This window comes from Anopheles nili, chromosome 3, assembly GCF_943737925.1.
Source record: "Anopheles nili chromosome 3, idAnoNiliSN_F5_01, whole genome shotgun sequence".
Taxonomy (NCBI): domain Eukaryota; kingdom Metazoa; phylum Arthropoda; class Insecta; order Diptera; family Culicidae; genus Anopheles; species Anopheles nili.
This window is the reverse complement of record NC_071292.1, coordinates 56,674,340-56,699,831: the sequence shown is the minus strand read 5'-3', so window position 1 is coordinate 56,699,831 and position 25,492 is coordinate 56,674,340. Positions and strand designations below refer to the sequence as shown.

General features: G+C 51.6%; 1 protein-coding gene and 1 long non-coding RNA gene across 2 annotated transcripts in view; one reads left to right on the top strand and one right to left on the bottom strand.

Annotated features, from left to right (window-relative positions):
- Window positions 1-25,492, top strand: part of LOC128727259 (uncharacterized) — a 33,026-nt gene that overhangs the window by 3,702 nt on the left and 3,832 nt on the right. The gene's annotated exons all lie outside the window — the stretch shown is intronic.
- On the bottom strand, window positions 7,750-11,455 carry LOC128727258 (PI-PLC X domain-containing protein 1). Its single transcript, XM_053821152.1, has 4 exons — window positions 11,374-11,455; window positions 10,858-11,268; window positions 8,110-8,860; window positions 7,750-8,011 (listed from the first exon to the last, which is right to left on the bottom strand). Exons 1-4 carry the CDS (start codon window positions 11,444-11,446, stop codon window positions 7,750-7,752), a joined length of 1,497 nt encoding a protein of 498 aa, XP_053677127.1. The 5' UTR covers window positions 11,447-11,455.

The following is a 25,492-nucleotide window of genomic DNA, read 5'->3' as shown; positions in this document are numbered from 1 at the left end:
GCCCATAAAAGCATCCTTAGGCTCATGCATCATCTCCGAAATGGCAATCCTAACGTTGCGAAATGGAAATCCACCCATCCACCCACCATCGCCTCATAAGCCTCATCGACAGCGAGTGCCACTCGTCGCGTCTTTAATCTTACGCACTCTACCCGAATCTGGCTCTACCGATCCATAATTACATTCGCATTGCAATGGCAGACCGCTTCCGCTTCCGACCGAACGGTGCGTGTAGAACTTTTTTGCCAGCAAATGTTTGCGCGAGGTAACATGGTGCGCCGTTTGGCGAACATGTATTGCTTTAATGTATTCCGCGGCCCAAGCAAGACCGGGGCGTTCCATTTCCCGTGCCCATGCTAATGGTGATGTGCGCCGGCAGACAGCTCAAACTTCGTCCTTTAGTATGTGTGTTTATGTGTGTTGTAGGAAGATGCGAACAAGCACTTTCTACTCGGCAAACCCCTCCCCCAACACGAGCGCACAACACGATTTATGGTGCTTTGATGGCCACCCGGAATCATCTTCCCGAGAAGGCAGTCGCTACCGGGGATGGGATTTTTGGGGGATTTTTCAGCACCCAGAAAAAAAACCAGCACCTTAAAAAAGGAGCCTCTCCGCGCGAGCTGATGAAAAGCAGTGCTCATAAAAACGCGACGCAAAACAACGGCAACAAAGCAACCGTGAACGTGTCGGCAACAATCTCTGCCCGGTTTGCGTTCCGGACGTGCGCAAAACCGGAGCCATAAAGGAATAAACTGTCATCCGTAAGAAGCGCCGTGGTTGGAGTCATGTCAAGACAAAAGGAAACTGCCGACAAAAGCAAAAAACCAAAAAAAAAAAATAAACCGGCCGTGTTTAACAACTAACGAGGGACGCGCAACTTCGCGAAAAACCACCGAGCACCATTCTTCGCGGAAAGTTGCCTGGGGGTGGTGGACTTTCGCACTCCTTTCTTCCGGTGGTCGTTGGGTGGCACACGGCATCACCGAGCAGCGGATAGCCCAGGCAGTCGCCCAGGCAGGCCCCCCGAAAAAAGGCTCGCAAAAGTCGCCCGGCAGAACGACCCACAAGAGGGGGCGGCGAGTATAAAGAAAATAATAGTAATAATAACAATAATAATAATGTAGAAAGCACCGACAAACAAGGCAACTATGTAGCAAACTCCATCATAAATGAACAAAAGCTTTGTTGATTTTTGATTAGAGCCTTCGTCCTGCAGCCTACGTCCTATGGCGACCATCCACACCGGGTCTGGGTGGGAGGCACGGTCAAGCCTACGACGAAAGTAAATCCATCATTTCCCATCAGCGAGCATAATAATGTTGTACTGCGGGGGCGAAGGAGCCCGGACAGCACATTCCGGGTTCGCGTGGACTCATTTTCTCGCTTGTTTCATCCGGTCAGAAAGCGAGAGAGAGAGAGAGAGAGAACGGTGAAGATAAATTGAGCCGCATTCCACTGGCCATCAGCTCGGCGTTGGCAAGAGTGATCTTCGCCTTTCAGTTCGCCTTTATCGCGTTCCCGGCATTGATGAGCTTCCCCGAACTGAAACCGGAGCGTTGTATAGCTCGCTTCCGGGAAGTGAGCGTTGGCTGGCAACTTGCGCTTCGCCGAAGGCCTTGTCTTTTCTCGGATAGGATTTTCCCGGCTCGTGGAACGCGAAAGGTCCTGTTTTCTGTCCGTCACTCGTGTTGTACCAATCTCATCAAATCCATGCGACAACTTCCGCTATCGAATCGGTTACAACGACCGGCACTTGTTGTGGGTCCGGGGCTTTCCTTCCGGATTGGTTGTCATTCCCCACACCTTGTGCGGTGAATAAATACGTTTTGGGGCTCATCCAGCGGCTTCCTCTCCCGGCTAAGAAGCCCTCCTTTGCTATTGTGTGCTTTTGCAGGCGAAAGGCTTGAATTTAATTTACAAAAGCAACCCACCGGGCAGATAATCATTAAATCGTGGAAAACACGCGCCACTATGGGAGTGAGTGGAAACTCGGTGGTTTTCCCTTCTGGCACGCAAACACGCCCGGTCTGGTGCGGCTTATCTGATCCGTGTTTTGCATGTTATTTGTGCCCACCCCGTTCGGTACAAGAGGTTGGGTTTTGGGGTGGCTTCTCAGGTACTACGCAGAAGCAACACCGGTTCTTTTTTTTCTATGCCTTCCTCTATCCCGGAACTCCTCGCAGCACACGGAAGTCATCTGTTGATGATTCGTGAGATCTTCGCTTAATCAGCGTGTGCCACCTTTGCGCGATAAGCTAACGGTGGTAAAATGGCGTCGAAAATCAGCTTTTCGTGTGCTGCGTGCGATAAGAAGGATATTGCACTGAGAAGGAGCGTGAATGGGAAGGCTTTAAAACATTAAACTTGTGCTCCTTCTACTGCAAGCAACACTGCACATTGGCCTGGTTTTGGGAATTTTGAGCTTCAAAACAGCTGCAAGAAGCGACAGAGATCCCTCGTGAGTGAAATACTCAAATCAATCAACCCACCAGATGCCGTCAATGCTAATGGACCATGTCGATGCCAGGATCATCCCGCTCACTCGGTGGCAGAATCACAGGCCTGAAACCTAGCCACGTGGCCACGAAACCCACACCGTACACACGAAACAGGATAACGAACCGAGCAGACACAGGACTCGACCAAACCCCAACCAAGCCCGGACTCGTTCGTTAGTCTTATTTATGGACACACTAGACACTCGTTTTGTGCTCGCATTGTTGGCGTTCCCCAGCGACGGGCTCGTTCTCGTTACATTTCACCCACCAGGCGGGCAAACGAGGAACGAATAAAACCCTACAATTCGACGTGGCACACCCCGGGAAGGGGGCAAACGGACGTCGAGTTGAATAAGTGATAACGCTAATTGATACACGGCTCGAATTAGGATTTAATTCAACGCAGTCCTAGCGCTCGGCGTCGAGTCCTCGGCACTGAACGAGAATGCCAGGACGCGACAATTAAGGCCAGACACTGGTCCGCTTTTTATCGGTCATCCCCGGTGGCGTCCGATGGGTGGCCTAGCATGGGGGCCTATGGTCACGTCATTCAATGCACTTACGGACTGCGATAAAGCCCGCTCACAATCACAACCACACACTCACACCGTGCCGATCTCCAGGGCCGCGTGATGGTGATGGATGACAGCACTCCAGCGTTGGTCCGTGTGGTCGCGCGGTCGTTATAAATGCAACCATCCCGGATAATTATGAAACGAGACACCGGAGCGTGAACCGAGAATGGGATGGGCCAAACGGACCCTCCCGGTTTTGGGGGCTGGCTCGGGGACACTGTGGCCCTTTTCCGAGGAACGACTAGAATATGTTTCTGTTTTATGAACACGAGCACCACCGAGTGAAGCCGGGTGAAGCGGATTCATGTGAATACGCCGTCATTATTGTTCCTGCCTGGTACGGGGGGAGTTTGATGCGGTCTAAGGACGAATGCCGCTTTCAGTGAGGTATTTACGAAACAAGCCTAGTAGAAATGTCGGACCGTTCGACTGTCGGAACGTTCCGGAAGGGCTTCAGTGGCAGATTAAACGATGATTAATTATCGGGCGGGTTCGTTCTATCTCGTTTTTTCCCATGCTCTCTTTCGGGGACCGGATTTTCCAGCACCGATCGTACTGGATCTGCAGCACAGAATGCTGCGTCGCACGCCACGATACGGCACTATATCATCGGTCATGATTTGTGTACCTTCTGGTGGGTCGCAATTGTCGTTTGATTTGTTCTTTCGCCTTTTTTTTATTCTAATGCTTACGCTCTCGCTTGTCGTTCCGTACCACCCACACAACAACGTGGTGAACGATTGTGACTGTGGCACCGGAAAATGGTGTATTCGAGGCACGTGCTTTCGGAAAAACTCAGGCCCCAAAACACGGCCTAAACAATCAGCCTGAGGGCCGGACACAGGACCTCTCGAAGGGGGCCGGAAGGATGCGTGATGTGACCACCAGCCAGATTGTTTACCGAAACCGCTTAAACACGGCTCTCAAACCGACGCAACAACGATTGTGTCCTGCCCTAAAGGTCCTCCCCCCCCCCAGCGCACGACGGTTTGTGATTTTAAATGTCCTCGGTTGAGGTTGTTTTTTTTTTGTTTTGTTTTTGGCTGCCATGTTTGTTCAAGTGAGCAATTCCTTTCCGCGTTGTTTTAGGACGCATGTTTATCTTCGGTCAGCACCAGCAAATCACGCACACCACGAGGGTGTTTTTGGCGTGAGTTGAATGTCCTGCCGCCGGGCAAACCAGGAGCAACCGGAGCCACACAACACACAAGCCCTACACGCTTGATCCGCTAAGCTTGATTAATAAGCTATGAAATGTGGTAATGAACGGGAGCGGGTTTGCTTTCTTTTTTTTTTTGATACCAAAGATTACCGCAAATGCGTGGATTAATTCGGCGAACCGGTACGCGCGCGCTTTTCCAAAACCCACCACCACCTTTGGGCCTCCTTTTAGATATGAATATTAATGTCGGTCGTTTTTTTTGGCGGTTTGCCCGTGTGGCACAAAAGGGCACCCGGAGGGCACCTGTCCCGAATGCCGGCACGTGACGTGGGTACATTAAATGGCGATAAAATTCAGCAAATCCTGCTTTGCGATCACCATACATCATGGTTTAATCGGTATCGGGTGCGTTTTCGTGTTTTTAATAACGATCAGCACAAAATGCGCCCAAACAGGCCGCCTTGCTTTACGGCACACGGGCGCGACGGTGCTTTTTGGCATAGATTTTAATTGGCTGATAGCAGCGAATGGGATCCAAAATTGCTTAATAACAAGCGTTCGTGGTTGGTTTATGGAACTCGTAAAAATACGTGCACCTCCATGCCCGGGTGGGTGCTGTTCCTTTTTCGTGACTCGACGAAGTTCAAGGACTCGACGAGCTACAAAATTTTCCCTCCGGTTCGGGACGAAATTTGCTTGAGACGCGGGCGAAAATTGCCACGCCACGGAACTGGACGGCACGGAACCCCCAATTCGATGCTTGCGCACGCCGGAATTTCCGGCCGATGGTCACTAAAGGGGCAAATATTTGCCCCAAATCCATGCACCGGCACGATCCGGTGCGTGCGTATTCACCGTGAAATCGGTGCATTCAAATGGCCTATTTCGGTGGGTGGTCATAGCACGTACGTACGTGCGACCGGCCTTTCTGTCAGCTATTTTCGTTTCGCCTGCGGGTGCACAAATCCTTTTTGCCCGGAAAATGTGCATCGCATGGCATTGGTGCACGCATCGCGTTCTTCTTGTACTTTCCCGCTCATGGGGCACGGGTTGCATTCCGGTACGTGCACCGAGTACCGTTTCAAAGCGCGACCCATCGCGGACGATCCTGGCTTGGTCGATGCAAGACGCCCACGGGCTTCGGTGGCGTGCATTCGTCCTTCACGTGAGCACCAGTACGCTACCACACCACACGCGCAACCGTGTCCGCGTTCGTCGGTAAAGCTTTCAAATCATTTCCTCGCGGTTCAAGATAAATGCATACCATTAGCGTTCCGAGCGGCGTGGCTTTGGGTGGGGTGGTTGGAATTTATTATTTGCACTTTCGTAAGTTGCTAGTTGCATTACACGCGCGTACGGAGAGCACGAACGAATACGGCGATTTCCACCACTGGCTTTACATGGTTTCCCGGGCGCGCTTTTCAATGGCAGCCCAACGAAACCTTTCTCAACTTGAAGCTTTTCATTTTGCCTTAGCTAACTGCCCTTAACTCAGCAGAGCATATCAATTCGTACCGACGTTGGTGGATGCAATTTCTGAGTCTAATCCAATGACATTCCATTGGTGGTGAAGAATAATGGACAACGATTCCACGGTGATTCACGACCATCCTGACTGCCTTTTGCAAGACGCTGCATTCAAAAGCATTCCAATGAAACCCACCGGAATCCCCATCGGAAAGAGAGTTCATTCTCGTTGCGTGGGTCTCGTGTATCGATCGCCAAATGGATCGATCGTTTGGCAGCATGCCCAAACGGTTCTTTCATGCCACCGCATAAAGCGCGAATAAATGTTTTACATCCTGGCGGGCTTTTTTCTTGCTCTCGGCGTGCGCTATCAAAATACTTCTCGAGCCCCACACATCGGTCGATTTTGGCCTCTGTGTGTGTGTGTGTTTTCAAGTTTTCTTGGCGCAAACGAACGTTTCCAGGAGAGTAAAAGGGTCGGCGGTGATGCCTTACCTGCCAATCATCACTCCATGTGGGCACAAAAACGGATTGAAAATCGAATTCTGCTCCATTTATGAGGAGCAAAAAGGGCACATTAACGAACCGAAGGGCGCCCGGGACACCTTTTCCCGTGGCGTGGAAAGAAAGCGCCGGGCAAACATTGACGTGTGGTAATTTCGCAACGTTTCTATATTTCCGCTTTATGCTGTGCCTTCGGTTATCAAGTGAGAGAGAGAGAGTGAGACAGAGAGCAAGAAAGAGAGAGCGAGAGAGAGAATTAAGAAAAAAGCACGGTGGCCTACTGCGAAGGATAAATTATGGGCCCTTCCAGCTTCAGTTCAGCTTGCTGGCGTATCCTTTTAATGGCGGCCGTGATAAAATGGCGGCCCTCCACAAAACCGTGAGTGGGTGGGCGAACACCTGGCCGAAAAAAAACCCTTTTTCCTTCCCGTGAATCGCACCCGCGAACCGGGTCAATCAAGAAAGCGCAAACCCACCCGATGAAGCTGAAATGTCGGTGACCGACCTCGGAGATGAAGGAACGCTATTTGGCACGGGGATGGGCGACTGGGTGCTAAATTTAACCGTTTCATGCTTTACGGGGCAACCAGGCAAAAGAAAACGCCCAAAAAAAAACGAAGCTAAATAAATAAAGACCAGGTACTCAGCACCGAAGGAAATTGATTTCTTTTCATGCTCCTGCGGGAGGGTTCACAACCCCCATTTGATGGGGTGCGTCTTTGTTGGGGCGGGAAATAAAACCGAAATAAAATAGGCGAGAAGGGGTTCACCCGACGATTTGCTCAAGGATGGCCCGTGGTACGTGGAAATGGCTGCTGGCCGCGCGAGAAGCCTTTTTCGATGGCGAGTGACGCGCACCGCGAAGAAATGCTGCATCGTTATCATCGTTAAATATTAACGAGCGAAAATGCTCGTGCCGACTGAACTTGCTGTGGGTTTTGGGGTCGTAAAACATCGACTCAATTTCAGACTGTGGCTCACCTCACCCCCAATGGATGGGGTGCCAAAAAATTGAAAGCCCCAGAACTAGCAGCAACAAACCCAGGGCCACGCTGGTTATGGTACAAGCATTCAGCTCCGGTGGGGATTGGCTCTGGTGGACTATTCACTCAAATGTACATTACCGGTTTCGATAAGCCCATTAATTCGGATCCATTAATCCCGGACAGCATCCGGTGGATAATTGCCAACCCGTAAATGGCGGGCGCGCGAGCCAAGGAATCACCCTTTCCCGGGGGAGCAATGGGTTGGCGTTCGTTTAGCTTGTTCATGAAATGAAATAAAACTCACCCCACCCAGCACCACCCCAAATTGATAACCCATCGACGGGAGGCGGGAGGTCCACCAGAAAAGTGAACGAGTGAGGGTTGATTTTTGTGTCGTCCGATGGGAAATTGCTCCCCAGCATCATTGGCCAACGTTTTTGCACAGTTCGATCGATTTCCGCGGCGGATTTTCTATTTTGAGACTACAGACCCCAGTGGGCAATTAGTGCACTAATTAGCGTTGGTTTTGGCCACCCACACTCCCCGTTCCAGAATCAGAAGGCGAGCTTTATTGAACGATTTGGTACGCGCTTCAGGTTCCAGTAGATGGCCGCCTCGACGATGCTGGTGCCGCGGACGAAATCGACCGCGACCACGTTGGCGGATGGGCCGAGTTCCTCGAAGTACCACTTGGTCACGAACCGGTTCACCGAGTCGGCCATCTTGCGCAGCCCACCGTACCGGTCCGTGATGACACCCCAGGGATCGGGCGTCAGTTCGGCCATGTCCGCCACCGGTCGGTACGAGAATTCTCGGCTAAAACCATACGCAAAAAAACACACAAAAAAAATGTCGACGGTTTAGTTGGGGTAGATCCTTGGAGCTGGGGTCCTTGCGACCGATGGCACACTTACAAGCCCCTCGGGTTGTGCACCTTGAACAGGTAGTCCTTGAGATCGTTCACCTTCTGCACGTTGCCCCAGCGCTGTTGGACGGATCGCCACACCACGTGGGAATACGATCGGAACGCGAATTCGTGATCGTAACAGAGCAGCACCGTTTTGCCACCGGCCCACACATCCCCGAGCGTTCCATCCCAGCCGATGCTTGGGTTTGCCATGACGTCACGCAGCGCATCCTGCAGGAAGTGGATAAGCTTCGTGTGGATGTCGTACTCCTTGCCGAAGCCCACCGGGAACTCCTGCACGTCCACAAGGATGATCTCGCGGGTTTCGAGCGCGTATCGCTTGATTTGCGCGAGAATGTCGGCGAGTGGGTGCATCCGTGAGATGCCGTGATTCGCCCAAAACTGTTGGCCACTGTTTTTGTAGTAACCCACGCGCAGATCGATGTACCGGACGCCCTGTAGAAGCTGCGACCGGATGTCGTCGTCCTGCGTGAGCGCGTATTTGCTGATGATCGTCTCCTGGGAGTGTGGGTCGAAATCACGCTTATATGAAGCCGAATCGTGTGTGCCAGGTATGAAGAGCTCGCGCATTCGGAACCCACTCAGGTGTGGCCGCAGATCCTCCATCCACGTTGGGTACAGCTTCAGGCAATGTGCGGACAAAACGGTCCCATTCGGCGTGACAAAGTACGCGTAGTACCCGTAGCAGCTCGTATTGGTGGTGACCGTGTTCATGAGATCGTAATTGAATTTGATACCTACGGTGGAGAGTGAGAGAGAGAGAGAGAGAGAGAGAGCGATCAAGTGATCGCGGCATAAGGGTTAGGTTATTTATGGACACGATCACTACGAAGCACTACAGTCGCATGTGATCTTGCATCGTGAGAATTCCCTGTCGAGTTGTAGAGCGAACGATCAGCCGTACTTGCAGCGGGGTTTTGATTGCTGTCTAATTGCCGTCTCATTAACATTTCTTCCCCTCGGTCGCCGGAGATGGCGCAGGTATGCGTCACGGAGACCGAGACGCGTAACATCGGCGGTCGGTTCGTTCTGAACGTGTTATTATTTCGTTAGGCAAGCGCTCCGGGAAGTCCACTAACCGGTCTAGTGCGGCACGGCAAAATGATTCACCCGGTGTTAGCAGTCACTCAAGCGCAACAACACATTCACTGTTGCCGTGTTGGGCCACAAAATGTGTGTACTTTGACCGCTAAAGAAAACCAACACACCGGTCATTTGCATTGCGGCAGTGTCGCGCAGGTGGCGTATGTTTGATGAATTTATAAAAACAACCATTCAGCAGTCAACATAAACGCGACCTTTACGATAACGGCCAACGGGGGGTTTTTTTCTTAAGTTGAAAACGTCTGCGGAAAAATCGCTCCCGATACTGCCGCGCCATAATCCTAGCCGTAAAGTACGCAATTTACACAAATGAGACCACATTACCCATCCTTTCTGATGGCAGGCAGGTGCCTTACGTTGCAAAACGGGCGCAAGCAACAAAGGGCTGTCCTTCGAACCAGTCCCCCAGCACCGGGCTTTGAAACGTTCGAAGAAAATGGTCGTACTGGCTTGTCGAGGAGAGATAACCGGAACCACCACAGGGACCGACCGGTGTACGTACCGGAAGTGCGACGCGATGCCTATATCGAGAGAGGGCTTGCGCGCGTTATCGGTTGGCATCGCATCCCAATCGAACGCGCAAGGACAACCGGCAAGGACTCGAGCGTTAGGTATGCCCTACGGTACGCTGCGAGCAAGTCGCAACGAGCCGCTCGTCTAATGACCATTTGCAATCGTGCTCCTTAAATTGCCATCGTACCCAACTGTTGCCTCGTTTCGGCACGTGACGATCGTTCCGATGGTTCGCTTTTGCAATCCCATCTCGCTGTGGACACCCGGGACGAAGCATGCAAATGGTGGGTCAAGTTTTCCCCCTTTCATGGCGGTGTGTTCAATGTGACCGAATCAGGATAATGCCGATAATCTAAATTTCCCGCCGAACAACGGGACACACCGGTGTACGTACTTGGGGAGCATTTTTTTGTGTGTAGCTGTTGGCCCCGCTTTCGTAGATTGGCAATCATTGGCCAGACGGGAGTGAATTCGATTAATCCAATTCACCAATGGAGATTAGACCGGTGGCTTTCCTGGCACAAATTGTGTGCTTGTGTGGGCTGTGGGTTCCTTTCCTAACGCTCATCCGATGGGTGTCCTTTAACCGCTGTTCCATTCACGCTGGTATCACGCTCCAGCATCGGGTCTGCAAGTGATTTGCGGTGTTTATCCACTCTCGTCGAGTACTTACACAACGGGGTGGGACAGCGCGAACGCGATGGTATGGAATAAACCACAGCGGCATGAAAACCATCATAATAATGCCAACAATGATCCAAACCACGCCGGGCTGCAGTGTTCACAATGGCAAGATAAACCGTCACATGCTGGACGTTCTCCCGGGGGCACGTGTCACTCGTCGACGACTCCGGAGCCCTGCGATGCCCACGGGTCGTTGCCCACAGCTCGGAGCTTATCACGCGTTCTAATGGCGAGCGAGAATGGATTAAACCAAACCGCGTAGGAAGCGATATGAGTGCCAGTTCCCAACCCAATGGGGGAGTTTTAGAAGGGTTCCCTTCAGTGTTGTTGCTCTAAACAAGCCGCACATAATCATGGTCTCACACTGACGCGCGCACACACACACACACAGACGAAGGAACATTAAGCAACCACCCCACACCCGCATGCTTACCGGTCTTCGTCCACCCGTTGGTGTAGACCGGTTGCAGCGAAAACAGCACATCCTTCTTCCGGTAGCCAAACTCATCCCGGAAATCGTACACCCAACCAAGCTCCGTATCGGCCTCGGTCGTGTACTCGCCGGCGTCCGTCGTTGAGACGCTATTTTCGGTAGTACCACCGCCGGCCACCGTGGTCACTTCCGGTGACGTGAGACCCCCATCGGTTGCGTCCGTCGTGGATGAGGCGGGCCCGCTCGTGTAGTGGTAGTAGAGCGGCTCGAACGCCTCCACCGGGTACTGTTCGGCAAGCAGGATGTAATTGGATAGATCGTCGAAATTGCGCCACGCCAGCTCGAGCGTTCGGGTGCGCGCGTTCACCGTAATGTAGAGATCGTCCATTTCCGGTTTGTACACACGATCACCTGCACGAAAACCAGAGAGAGGGTGGTCGATGAGCGATGATTGACAATTTTCGCGCTCCACCGGTCACGAGCTGATGGTGCACTAGGGCAATACGCTTAGGTTACCTGACGCCAGCTGAGCATGGCCAAACGTGACTGCGAGATGCAGCAACACTAGCGTCCTTAACAGCATCCCCATGCTCGTGGCCCAGACCACACCACCGTTATTGTTACCACCGGGGAAGGACATCACTGGGTTGTTGTTTTTTGCACTGACTTGCATTGCTGCTACTTTTTCCCGGTCAAGGTAAGCTGTGCGCGAAAAAAAAACACTGCGGCCTACTGCGATTGGCGCACCCTTGCTTTGCACGCGGTTGTTATGGAAGCAAACGCGCGCGAGAGGTTTTCGCGTCGATCGTAAACCGCGACACCGCGTTTCACGGACGTTCGTTTCGCCCGGACGACAGTCACTGCGGTACTGAGCCGTTGTCAGACTGCTTGACTGCTGGTTTACGCCACACCGGTATACGCGGCCATGTGCTCACGCGTTCGCGCTTTGTCTCGCGTGGCTCATTTCCACGCCAGTTTCCACTCACGCACACGTCCAGAGGGCTGAGAGAGCGAGTCTCACCCTTTTGCCCGCTGCGCCGAGCTGCAGTTGTAAGTCACTTCCCATGCGTTCGCGGGCCCCTCACCAAACTGCCGGCAGCGTGTTAATGTCATTTAAAGTGATTGGATCTGATTCGCTGATGCGTTGATGCGTTCGTCAGCGTTTGGTGCGTTGATGCGCTGCGTGGATGGAAGCGTTCGCTCGGCCAAATGTGTCGCAAACCGATAATCGAGTTGAATTCACTCTGGAATCTCTGGTTCGGCGCGGCATCCATTAGCAGAGGGTGTTCGATGAGGGCACGCTTTGCCTCGGACGTTGACTGCAAAACGCTTGCCGTCGCTGGGTGACCTTCCGCTTCGACGGGTTAAGCTCACCTGTGTGCTAATTGTATTATAACGACCCGATGGGTGGGGAATCTTCCCGCCAAACCGGTACTGGAAACATGAAATGTTCTCTCGCATACACTGCACAATGGTCGTGGGTTGGACTCGAGAGGCGCACCAAATACACGCAACGTGTCACAATCACGCACCGTCAATCCGTTTTGTTCTGTGCGTTTCTACCACGCGTGAGGCCAGTCACTGTCACCGTCACATCACTGCGCCCCACACTAACGTTACTGACGTAGGCGATAGTTTTTGCACACTTTCTCTCTTTTTCCTTCGCCTGCTCTCGTGTTCTATCTTGCCCGCCCGTTGGCTTTCATTTCGTTTCGCTATCTCCAACGCAGCGCGCGGTTTCGCACGCCTTTCGCAACTCCGGTTTGTTCCGCTCGCGTGCCCGGTTTTCGCTTATCACTTGGTGCTCCACATTCACGCGCCTCGCACCTCGAGATCGACCGGTCCCTGGGTGTTGGGAGATTTATTGGCCAAGACCGGCCAGACCTTTGGCCAGACCCCGGTTGGGAATGGATGGGAGGTGTCGGGTGCGCGGATCATGTGACATTTATCATTAATATGCGCGACAACTTTCATCTTTCACGTCGCCATCGCGAGACCGCAGCATCTTTGCGGACGGTACGGTGGGATTTTTGGGTGGTCAAAAACGGGTTGGATGGTGGAAACTCGACTCGAACACGCGAATGCTGGGTTGGATTTTAATTTTTTGATCACGTACGCCACCGTACGATGACTACTGTGCCATCGATACGCAGGCCAGATACAAATCACTAACCAACAACGCGCCGGCACGTTCACAACGGGCGGGTTAATCAAGCAGCTTCTTATCGCATCAAATACGTCCGACATCCGAACCGGGGTCTTGCGTGCGTTTGGTGCGAGGAAAAAAAAGCTTTCGACGCTGGATTGACCCATCGGCCCACAGACGGTCCTTTCCAGCTTGCGGTAAATCATTTCCAATGCGAAGCATCGATGGATCTTTCTTTTTTTTTATATTACCCCATTTCCGCGGTTCCGCTCGCTCATGCTTTATGGATGGGGAGGGAGTTGCACATGTTGACCGCAGCCCCAACCCCCCTGACGACCCAACCATCACCATCAACCGCGACCGGTGTGCGAACGTGTCAGATTAAATTAACACACCGCAACCCGGTGCCGCAAGCCGGTCGAGTTGGACGGCAAACTTTCTTCACCTCGCGCCCTAACGGAACGAACCCGATCGGTGAACTTCTGCAACAAGCGGCTTGCGGCGTATTGAATGTCCTTCGGTAGCACCGTGGCGCGTCACTTTCTCCTGCGTGAAGAGGGCTTTTGTGGTGGTACCCCTGTGGGTGCGCGTCCGACGGAAGGTCGGAATAATTAATATTTGCCTTCATTACTGGCGCATTCACGGCAAACAGAGGGAAAATCCGTCCCGTCCGCAAACACACACACGCACGCACGCACGATGAACTTTTAATGAACTTTGATCGAACCGCTCGGAGCCCCGTAATCCTGTCGCGCTGGTTGTCGATTAATCCGGTATTGATCACTAACCGGCGGCAGTAGCCAGACGAAAGGTTTCCAACTTCCAACCGAGCAAACACACACACACACACACGCCGGAAAAACCAAACACCGCAAATGTGTAATCTCGTAGATCAATAAACACACCGGGCTTCCGTTGGAGCACTCGTTCCGCCAAGACGCGCAATCAAAACTTTGCCCGTAGCGCGCGAGAACAAAAGCCCTCCCGTTAGCCGTTATCGGTTGTGGCGAAAAACTTATCGCATTATCATTACGGAAGATTGAATGGAAAATTTGCTGACAATAGTGGAGTCAGGGGGAGGGGGTCACAGTACGGGAGCGCAACAAGGAGCAAATATCCCGAACCCGTCCCAAGGATCGTTTAGCCGGACGTTTCCCGGGCGCGACCCCGTTGCTCCATGCGCAAACAAACTTCGGTATGAATAATATATGAGTGTGAACGAATGGCGGGTGGGGTTTTGATTGAAAATGTTATTTTCCGGGCACTCTCGCCCCACCACATGCCGGTTTAGACACGGGAAGGTTGTACGCTAGTGACATACACACGCACCACGGCGCTGGTTAGGGACATGGAATTCGAATCCTTTCGATACTAGGCATTGGCGGACCGATGAGGCGGCTCTCGGGTGGGTTTGATCTGACAACGCACGTGGAAGAAGGACGAAGTGAAAAAGGATCCCAGAAAAAAAATGGAGCGAATAAGGGAAAAAAATGGAATAATAAAACAAAATACATATCCTTGACACACGGCTTGATAACGGCTGGAAAAGGCGGGCACTGTTGATTGAGTTCGTCTGCCACGCGTGTTTGTTTGCATAAATCTGTTCGTAAGGCCATTCGGTGGCAGACTGACAGGATTGGGGAAGGGAATATGAGAGACTGTTGGGCACGTCAGAAGGGCACGAGAAAGAAAAAACGGCATCCCCAATCCGAACCGATGCGCCGGCATTGAATACATTAATTCTGATTCAACATGCTCCTCGAAGCATGTAAGCCGCACTTATCTGTTCGCGTACGCTCTAACGCCGTGAGCCACTCGACGTTACGTGTCATGAATGCGCGTAAACATGACGCATTGAAAAAGCAAATGGCGCTGAAGAGAAGGAAAAAAAAACACGAATCTCGGAACAAATAGTAGCCATTAGGTGTACTTCGTAAACAGCCGGCCGTGCTGCCGAATCTGCGTTGTGATGGATTATCTTAGCAACGCCCATACGAAGGCAATCATAGTAGGCCGGACGCGACCATCACGCTATTCGTGAGCTACTACGATCGGCTTGAGAAATCCAGCAGCAGATGGAATTATTCGAAATTGATGGCTTCGAAAGAATCCGTTCCATTTCGGGTTGGCACCCACAGCTCCTTAACTTTATCTTTAAACGAGCGAGGGCGGTTGAAACTGCCCAAGTTAGTCACGCTGTCATGCCAAAGTTCGCCAGCTCATGAAGCCGAAAAGTTACGCAACACCACCAACGTCAGGACGATGAGGTCGCCTTCCGACGGCTATCAGTTTGCTCGCAATACGCTCATGCTTTTCAGCCTTCCCGGGCAGGGCAGGGCTCGTCGTTGTGTCACATTCATACGGCGCACTTTAAAGGCTCACGCGTTTTCGACGCTTCCAACTCAAATATCAAAGATCCTTCCGACCACGCACCTCCCTGCAAACATGTACCGTCTGTCTGGATCAATTCTGGGAAGCATTTCAAATCAAGCTGTTGAATTATTAATCCCGCTTGCTACGGACAGCTTTTCACTGGTGCTCGGTGAGTGTGAGTGGTTTTTCCCTGTCCCTCCGGTGGAAACGCCAACCACACGGACCACGCGGTCGCAAACCGATGAATCTGCAAGCGCTTCCCCATAGCCCACGGAACACCACGGGCACGGATTGCGGCACTTCACGGTGCCATCGAAGGTGCCCTGGCGGGTGTAGTTAGCTTATGGGGCATAGCCCCGGGGATGTACATCTTACTGTACCGTGACTGGCAAAGGCAATCCCATTCCGCCGTGTCAGAAAACCACGTTTCTTTTCATTCCCGGCGTTTGCACAAGGATACGATGAACCTGCGCCCGAACGGTGCACGTGAAGTACGCTTTCCTGTTCTTATTGCTGCCTTCGAGTTACTTACCCGTGAGGTGGGGAGAGAGAAAAAAAGGACCTCCGGAGAAGCTTGTCTGCCGTACCGGGAACCCGGAACGGTGGATATGGATTAGAACATCGCGTACGCCTGCCACGTGGGTTGGACGGTGGAAGCTGCTCGCATTACGTCGAGTTGATGTATCTCTGTACACCGAGCAAATGGAATCCAATAATTCCATCCGCCAGCGCGGCTACGCCCGACGAAGAGCGCACTCTCGGGGCTGATGCATCGAACGCAAGTGCAAGCAAATTGATGCACTTTGAAAGGGTTTATTAACGGGCATTGTATGGTGACGTTACTCAACCACCGTGTCTGATTGATAGCGGAAATAGTCACGCGAATAGTCAAACCTGTTAAATGGGATTCGCGTGAAGTAACAGCTTATTGCATGATGGATGAGCAAATTCTGCTCCGTGTATTCATCCTTCAATGAAACGGATGCTCTATGGTTTGTTCAACTATTTCAACTCCCGTGAGGGAAATGTCGGTAGTGTGAAACAGCAAGTGACAATCGTGAGATCGCGAGAACATTGCCTCCGGATAAGCTGCGAAAGAAAGTACGACAGCTCACTATTAACGCCGTTTTAACGCGCCACAGACAAGTCCAACTTCTTATCCACGCTATCAGCAATCTGCACGAACAAAGTGTAGAAAAGAGTCGTGCCCGTTTGTTGCCGGCGGAAATCAAAAGTTCTTATCAAAACTGCTTGCCTAAGTGCGTCCCTATTTGCCACATCAAACTCCGGTCGCTCCGGGTACGTCCACGGGTAAGCCGTTGAATTAATTAACACTTTTCCGCTGGCCGGCGTGCCCGATTGCCAGCCGTTTGGGTTCATTTCGTCAAATTAAGTACGTCCCGAAGATCCGGATTTAGCCTCGGCTGCGCCGTGTGGCGCTGGGTGAGATAAAAAAAAACTTTTTTCTCCATCCACAGCTGGGTGGGATAATAGCCTAGACGGGATGGAACCAAAAAAAGGACCTCAACGTCCGTACGAATACCACCACCAGGCGGGAGCCCGTGATCCAATCCAGTAAAGTTGCCTTATCGTTTGGCCGTTGCGAGCCGCGAAACTTGCGTTCATTTCGCGAAAATTCGATGCTTTCGACTCGAATTCCTTCACTCTACTGCCAAGCCCACCACATCTCGCGTGCACTTGTTTCCGGTTTGCTTATTACTTCGTTTTTGTTATTGAATTTATGAACCAACCAGTGCAGAAAAATCCATCGCACTGCCTTCCATCACAATCTTCGTTCAGCGCTGCCATGGCCATAAAATTGAGCGATATCAAAACAGATTGAATTTCTTTCAGCATAAATATGGCGCTCGATGGGATCAGAAATGGGATGCAGATCGGTTCGTCCTTTCGTGAACCAACGCTGTCGTCTCCGGAGTTCCGGTAGGGTGTGGTTTGGTTGTACTCCTCCAAGCGACGAAGGGATTCCTACGCCCGCGAATGGAAGATTTGAAAGGCGAACCGGTTGTGTTTTTTTTTTTTGGTCTCCTTCGTTCACACCGCACTTGATCGAGATTCCGGTTCGAGTCGGTGCCATCGGATTGTGGCACCCTTGGGGGATTTTTTTGTTTCCTATTTCAATTTTTCCTCTTTTTTGCGTTCCACTTGCCAAGGCATCCCGTGCCAGTCAATGTGCTAACCGTCGGATTGAAATATGATGAGCTGCTAGTGCTAGGGGGCCCAAAACCCCGAAAAAGGATGTCTCGCAAACTGCCTGCGCGCCGAAATGAACTCGGTGGCAGAGCAACAACACCAACAGAAAAAACAGATGGAAAAGAAGAGTGGCGTTCTTGTGGCGTTAGTGCTGCGCAAGGGTTGAGAAACGAACACTCTGTGTCGGTGCTGGTGCTGTTTTTCTTTTTGTTCTCTCCCACCACGGAAAACTACCCGGGAAAGCGATGAAAAAAGCTTCCCGTTCGGTGGGCCCCAGCAAAGGCCGTACAAAGGCGACGATGGCTTAGCATCGATCCATCGGCTTTAACCGTTGATGTGGTGATGGATAGCGGGAGAGCATTTTTATCCCATTACCAGCGAACTGTGGCGCGGATTGGAGGACCTTTTCTCAGCGTTCCACCGTTTTGGTTCCGGTGCGTGGGCGCCTTCGTCCTAATGGGTGAACATGCTGCAATGTCACCGTAGCTGAGCACTTACGCTACAACCTCCCAGCCCGGTGGCCTTTTACGGGTGTGCATCGCAGAAACAACTACTTAACCTCCGAATGGAATCTTGAAAGCCTCTTCCGTTGTGGCACACAAAAATAGCTCACCCGGTGGTGGGCGCGAAGGATCGCAAGGCTGCCTTGGCCTTTGTTTGCCGTGATTGAGCATCGGACGGGGCTTGGGTGAACTTTGTGTATTTGTTTGTTTTTTTTTCTGGCTTGCTTTTTTTGCCACAAACCCGCAAGCAAAATGGCGGAAACTGTGCAAATGGCGCGCACAACCCTTTATCGTAAAAATGACGCATGTTAACCCAGTTTTGTTCTCCCCTCCATTAGCCACCCGCATCGGATCTCGGATCTTGCAATGCCCGGAGGGTCCTGGTGGAGATATTAAGCAAACAGTGCCGGTTTCCCAGCAGAACATGCTTTTTGTTTTGCGTTGGGCCGGGGATTCGTCGTTTACTCATTTACTCATCCGGCGGCTGTCTTCGAGAATGTTCACTTCTCGTACTCCATTAATCTTCTCTTCTTCGCCGTGTTTAGTGTGCTGTTCTAATCCGTTCTGTTCCTGGATTTTTTGTTTGTGCTCGTAGCTAGAGCAACTTTTTGATGATGCCCCTTTAATCGTTGTCACTGGAACGCCTGGGATACCCGTCCCGAGATAAACTGGGCACGTTTTAAGCGAAGGGAACGTATGTCAACTGCGTGAGAATTGCTAGCAAGCTGGCTATTAAACGCCAACGGGTCGGGATAGCTGGCTTCGGCACAATTCCAGCTAAGACAAGCCGCTTAGATTCCTCGAGCTTCGAGGGGAGGTTTTACTGCGTGTGCGATATCGAGGCGGTTTATTTGCAGGCCTTTTTTATGCCCATATCGTCCGGGATTGTGCTGCTCGGGATGCTGGATACTGAAAGACTAGCTGGAAGAAAAGCTGAGTTCGTGCGCCTTACCCGGCACGGCAAAGTTTTGCAGCCAATTTTGAGAAGTTCGTTTGTTGTCGATTTTCAGAATCGTGCACAATTTTGCCCCACGTTCAGTTTGCGGGTCGTTTCATGGAACGGAATGCTGCGCTAACGATGCTGCCATTCTCCATCCCCAGTCCCCATGCTGGTGATGGATGCTGCTGAAACATTCAGACCCGTTTAATGCTGTTTGTGTTTTGCGTGATAACAGTGCGCACTCATCACGCTCTTCACTTATTGATTTATTTTACGCGCCGCTGCGGCATTCCGCTGGCAATGCATCGAAATACTGTTAATTTCAGGAGCTTCGCGGGAAACAATTAATTTTCTCACTCAGCTTCGCGGTTTTATTTGCGGCCCAAGCTTGCACACATTTCCGTGCTGGTGTTGCACATTTGTGCAAATAAACCCACACCCAGTCGGGGCTCGATAATGAGACCGGATCGGTACATTAAATTGACCGAATAAAATGTACTCCAATGGGGCATAATTCGATGCGTAATTTGTTTGCTAGCTGACGCAGTTTGCTCTGGCACCGTTAACGTTGTGTTCCGGGGAATGTGTCTGCTTTTGGATCAATTCAGGATACTCGGCGCGGTCCCGGTTTTATCGTGTTAAGCTCACAACAAGGCCTTCACCATTTTCCCGAAAAGAAACGAAACAATATTAACCTACGCAAGGAAAGTTCAGATTGCATTAGAACTCACTCCCACGCAGAGAACCCTCGCTCGACGAACCAGGGCGGATAAAAACGGGACGAATTTATGCCATCCGTGTCCCGATTCTAGCTCGCATTCACCGCCGCAGGAGCCCTGCCGATTCCATTACACCATTCGCCATTGTCTGCGTTTATGGCATCGTCTTTGCTAGGCGCATGTCAACGAATTCTAGCGCACGAGAGACAAATAAAACCAAACGAGCACAATACGCCGAAACAGATGCCATCAGATCTCGCTCCCAGCCGACCGGCGGGGTCGCGCGTGTACCACACGGATGGTGTAGAAATTCTCGCTTCCGGCTGTCAATTGCTTGTCAGCTGGAATTCCCAATTGTACTAATCGAGCCATCGACAGGAAAGAAGCGGGAACCACCCAAAATAAACGGCCGGAGGGTTCCGGTTACGACGGTGCCGACGTCTCGAGAGATGGAAGGGCAGAATGAATTGCAAGAACAGTGGAGCAAAAGGCCAACCAAAAGCGCCCTCCCTGGCATTGGTCCTGTCGGAGAAATTCACCCCGCAGTAATAGGAGCTCCAGCGTGGCTTACCGTGGCGGAATCCGGCGAGTCGCGAATACTTGCGCTATCACGTTTCTGGAGTTGTTTATCTAGACTCGATTTCCATCAAAACTCTTCTCTCCGTCGTGGGAGCCTGCCTAGCCCCGTGGCGCTTGCAACCCTTCGCCAGCGATTGACGTGGCGTGAACACGAACTCGCCATGAACACGAGGAATCGCGCGTATTTTATCGATTCGATTCATTGCAACCTCGCCTTCCGAAGAATGGCTTTGTTGCGTAATGGCCGCCTACGACGAAAATCGTCCTTGCCTCGCCTGCAAGATAGGCAGCACGTGTAGCAGTCGAGAAAGCCGCGCATAGTGGGCCAAATAAGCAACGCCCTAATCACAGTTGCAGAATCTAACCGTAACAATACGCACTATTTCGCTCTTTATTCCATTTATCGATAGGAGAAAGCTTGCATTTTTCAGGTATTTGCTTCAATTTTTGTACAACAGCACTATATGATCAGCGACTTTTGCCCACTGTGCCATAGTAGGCCGTTAAAAGCACGCATCGCCACGCGCACGGCAATACCAAAAACCAACGTCAAGGGAGCGCAACCGAGTTATGGCGCCTTTATATCTTCTCACCCCATTTTCGCACTTTCTAGGGCACCCTCTTGGTTTGGTTACTTTCTCTCTACTAGCCGTGTAACGCCCCCACGGGTACGCAAACAGGGCCATGCTTTCCCGCCGGTCGATCGGAACCGAGTACCGAATACGTGAAACACTCGTAATAATAAATGTAATTGGAAGCCATAAATCCGGTATTGTTTCGTTCGCTCGAACGAGGCTAGTTGTCGGTAATGCACGAGCGATGGTCAAGGATACGAGATGCGAATATGAGCCACGGGCCGTTGGTTACACCGGGAACCAGTTGAGCCATTCCATCGGTGGTAGTAAAACTGAAAGAGCTGCCTAAAGGGGTTTTGTATTTTTTTTTTTTGATTGCTACCATACTCCTAAGGTGGCCTTCCAAAATCCCTCGGCTATAATGTGGTCGATGTAGTGTATGCATGTTGTATCCTGTGCAGAGCACACAAAAATACCGGGTGAAAGCTATCAGCCCGCTTTGCCCCTGAAGGATAGGCAATTCGCCAAGCGCGCTCGCTCATTTTGGCATCCTGCCCATTCTTTCTGCGGATGTACGTTCCCTTATCGCGCTTTCTCTTCACACCCAGCAGCATTTTCTGACCACGCTTTCAGGAGGGCAAAAGAGAGAGAGAGAGAGAAGATCATAATTTAAATTTCAGCTTGACTGTAATGGGGCGGTGTACTAGATATTGGCAACGCTGCAGGGCTAGCCATCCCGAAACCTGTTGCGGTTCGCTGCAGCCTTACCCGTGAGGCAGCCATACCGAAGCCGTCTGTCCGCGCCATTTTGTGACAGCCGGTACGTAGATTAGCAATATCGCAGCTTCGACGTAGACGATGCTGTGCAGCTCCCGTGAGATGATTACCGGGGGATTATTAGCGTGCGTCCTGCCGCCAGCCACGTGCCCTCGGTACGTACGGGGATTATCTCGTAATAATAAGCGGATGAGCTTTGCTTAGACGTGATAAATTGCGTGTCCCTGGCAATGCAGTATGAAACGGTCCGCATTGCTGCAATCCACGACCATAAAGCATCGCTGAAGTATGTCGTGAATGTCACGTAAAAAATACTAATCTCCAAAATCCGCTGTAGTATTAACATTGAATTAAATGTTAGTACAACGAGCGTCTATTACTGGCACCATTAGCATTAAATGTGCTATCGTTCAATCGCCCATCTACGGGTAAATGTAAACGGTTAGGCTCGTCATGATCCAGCTCATAATGTACCGGTGGTGAATTTCTCGCTATCATCATTACTCACACGCCGAGGTAATAAGCTATTAGTAAAATTCACTCTATCTCTTCCCAAACGTTTACCCTGCTCGAGGTGTGGAAAACTCGTGCTATCATGCGCTCAAACACACACGCACCCACCTCACACCGCTTTCGTACCGACCACCGGTCATTGAAATGTAACCGACAGGTGTTCGGAGGGCGTAAAATATCCCACCTGCTGAACCATCCCTTCGCTGCACCCCACGCTTCGGGTGGAATGAAAATTAACTCCACCCATGACGGGATGGGAATCGGGAGGTCCATCACTGGCCGCATCCCGCCAGAGTGACCGACACGTGGTGTTATTTTCCTCCGTAAACCGCAAAACCTTCCATCCGTCCTTGATGGGAGCTTGCAGCCTGCGGTAAAGGTCAGTGACGTTCAAACCCATTTTACCAGCGCTTTCGACCAGCGCTTTCTGCGGCAAACTCACCGAGCGAGTGTTTTCTGCGCCCTCGACCGGAAGTCAGCCATCATCAGGTGCGCCGGCACCGAGAAGACAGTGGGGTTTGTAATTAAATTTTCCCCGGCACCGGCCAAATTTGTCCGAAATTAAATCCTTCCCCACGAGGGATGGTTGGAAAGGGGGGGGGAGAGGGAGCTCCTTCCAAAGGAGGAGGGAGACGTTTTCGTTCCCGAATGTTTCCAGCTGACAAACACTCCCACACATAACGAGACCTTGATGATCGCTAGGACAGCCGTGGTGACCGGAGGACCGGTAAAAGTCAGCGAATAATTGAATTTATAATTATGAAAATCTGCTGGTAAATAATTTTACCAACCAGGGACCTGAACTCCTCCACCGTGGTCTTCCGGCGGGTGAAAATTTCCCGCTTCGGACTGGTTAATGGACTGGCCGAAAATTAAATTCTAAAATCCACCGTGGCGCGTCACGCGGGGCGCGAAAAAGCGCCCGCGGTAAAAGCGCTTCCCGAAAAACACAATCTGCCCCACGGGACTGTTACCCCGCGGAGAAATAATACAAATTGTAATAGCTTTCCAGTTCGTTCCAGCAAAAGGGTCGCCTTAGAGGCAAGCAATGAGGTTGGTGTTGTTTTTTTTTGTTGTTCATTTCGCATTGTCAACCCGGTCAAAAGACGACCACAAAGGACAAAAACAGCTTAAAACGCAATTAATTTTCCCGAAGATCCGAAGAACGCTTTTCCGTTCGGCTTGCGCTTCGTGCATATTTTTCTGCCGCTGCTTTCGGTTCGGCTTTCAGCAGCAAAACGGCGCCTGTTCGCTCTGAAGTGCCGGCCACAAGCGCAGCACAAATAATCTATAATGCTCAGGGGTGCGCCCCAAGGACCTTTAAGTCAAATGTATCCCCTTAGCCCGCACGCTGGCCCGCGAGGGGCTTTGTGTGATCCGCATGACAATAACATCAATCCTGTTTGTCGTCAGCAAATCCCACCTTCTCGGAAAAAATCCCGCCCGTCACCGTTCTGGCGGTGGTGCCATGGAAGCATCACGTAGCCTCCTTAGATTAACATACGCGTGCGAAGGTATTTCTGGCGGTATTAGGATCATCATAACTTCGCTTGCCTGCCTTCTTTTATGCGCTGCCCCAGAGCAGGTTAGCCGTTGAAGCGGAGTAAATAAAATAGAAGAATGTCCAGAGCGGGTTGAAAGAAAAACGAGGGTGAAAAAATTCCCCCACACAGCTGAAAGAGTTGACTGAATGGAAAATTTTGCTACAAAAGGCAAACACACACACAGAGAGGAAATGCAAGCCGTACGCAATGAGCGGAAAGGAATGAAAAATCCGCCCGCCGGAACGGGATCACGCGTCGGCGTACGAGTTGGAGGCGCAGCATCTTCCCGGAAAAGCTCTGGCCGCCATGCGAGAAAACGGGAGCAACGTAATCAAAATGGACGGCCCCTTTTATGTGTGGGCCACTGGCCTTCTCTTCCTCCCAAATACGCCATCTGTGGGCGACCGCATCCGCGTACATGTGATGCCGCCTGAGCCCGGCCTGTTCTCACCCCCGTCCAGGCACCCAACGACAAGATGGTATCGAGTTCCGTACGGGAGAATTCACGTGGCCGCACGGAGCGGGGAAACATTCTTTGCAGGCTTTGCCGTGACAGTAAATTGAATTCCTCGTGTGTTGCCAGCCGCCTCTCGTGTGGACGGGTTGCTACGGTTGCCATGGCGACGGCAGTGTTATCCTTGGCAGGGATGCCAGGCAAATCTATTACCGGGCGGGTTAGTTGGGAGCTCCTGCACGAGTAGTGATGCTTGTGCAAGCTTGTGCTTTTTTTTCGCTTTCTCTCTCTCTCTCGACTGGCGATATGATGTAACGAGATCATTTGCAGCTTTTGTGCCGGGTGATGCTCACATTCCCTGCATTCCGTAACGTGGCGAAACGGAGTGCAATCATTAACCTCCATTGCGAGTTATCTGGCGCACTTTCGACTTGTGAGGTTGTTGAAAGTTTCACCAAACGTAGCCATTTTTCCCCCATCGACGTTCGACACCGTGTCGATTTTCGATTATGCTGACATTCAGTTCCGATTGTCGTCGTGGGAAGCACGTGGCACAGCTGGCAGTGGATTTGTGTGGAGCACACAAACACACAAAAAACCCAATCGACTTAATGCGCTCCACGGAGCAGTGTTGAGCGCGAAAGGGCAAGAAAATTCGCACCCTAGAATCCACCCGTGATCTTGGGGCTGACTTTCGGCTTTCGCCTGTTTTAATATCGGTCGGGCGCAAACGAACCGCAAGAAGAACAAACTCGAGGAACATTTGAATAAATTGATCCAACCATCAGTTGGCCCCGCGGTGCACCCAATCAGGCGATGGACTGCACGGATGCTGGGCCACCGATTCTGCCGGGTCCCACGCGCGCAGTCAGAGAACGGGACGGCTACTTATGATTCAAATATTGATATTCGTTTATTTTATTTAATCTTCGATCATTCCGCACAACCCAGTCCATTTCTCTCGAGGGAATGGCTCCGGCTGGCGCTCGGACCTGACTCGATTCCATTCTGAGTCCGTGGCCGCCCTTGGGACACTGGCGATGGTAGTCGCATTCCGAATCCGACCCGACCAGAGCACCCGGATGCCGCGAGATTTTCAATACCGCACGATGAAGGACGACCCGAGGCGGTTTCGATCCACGGTGGCACATGCGTCCGATGAAGCCACACCGGCGATGGATGTGGCGGTTAGCTAACATATTGCGCCCCGGTGGCCCTGTGGCGGTGTGTTTGAGGTTTGGGCATTGAATATTTATGAGCCGAGAAAGCGAAGTTTCGGCCGGTTCCGAACCAGCCGTTTC

Coding starts and splice junctions, on each gene's coding strand:
- LOC128727258 (XM_053821152.1), bottom strand. CDS start 11,446: ATGGGGATGCTGTTAAGGACGCTAGTGTTGCTGCATCTCGCAGTCACG. Junction 8,861..10,857: donor CAACGGGTGGACGAAGACCG/GTAAGCATGCGG, acceptor TCTCCACCGTAG/GTATCAAATTCAATTACGAT. Junction 8,012..8,109: donor GTGCACAACCCGAGGGGCTT/GTAAGTGTGCCA, acceptor GTATGGTTTTAG/CCGAGAATTCTCGTACCGAC.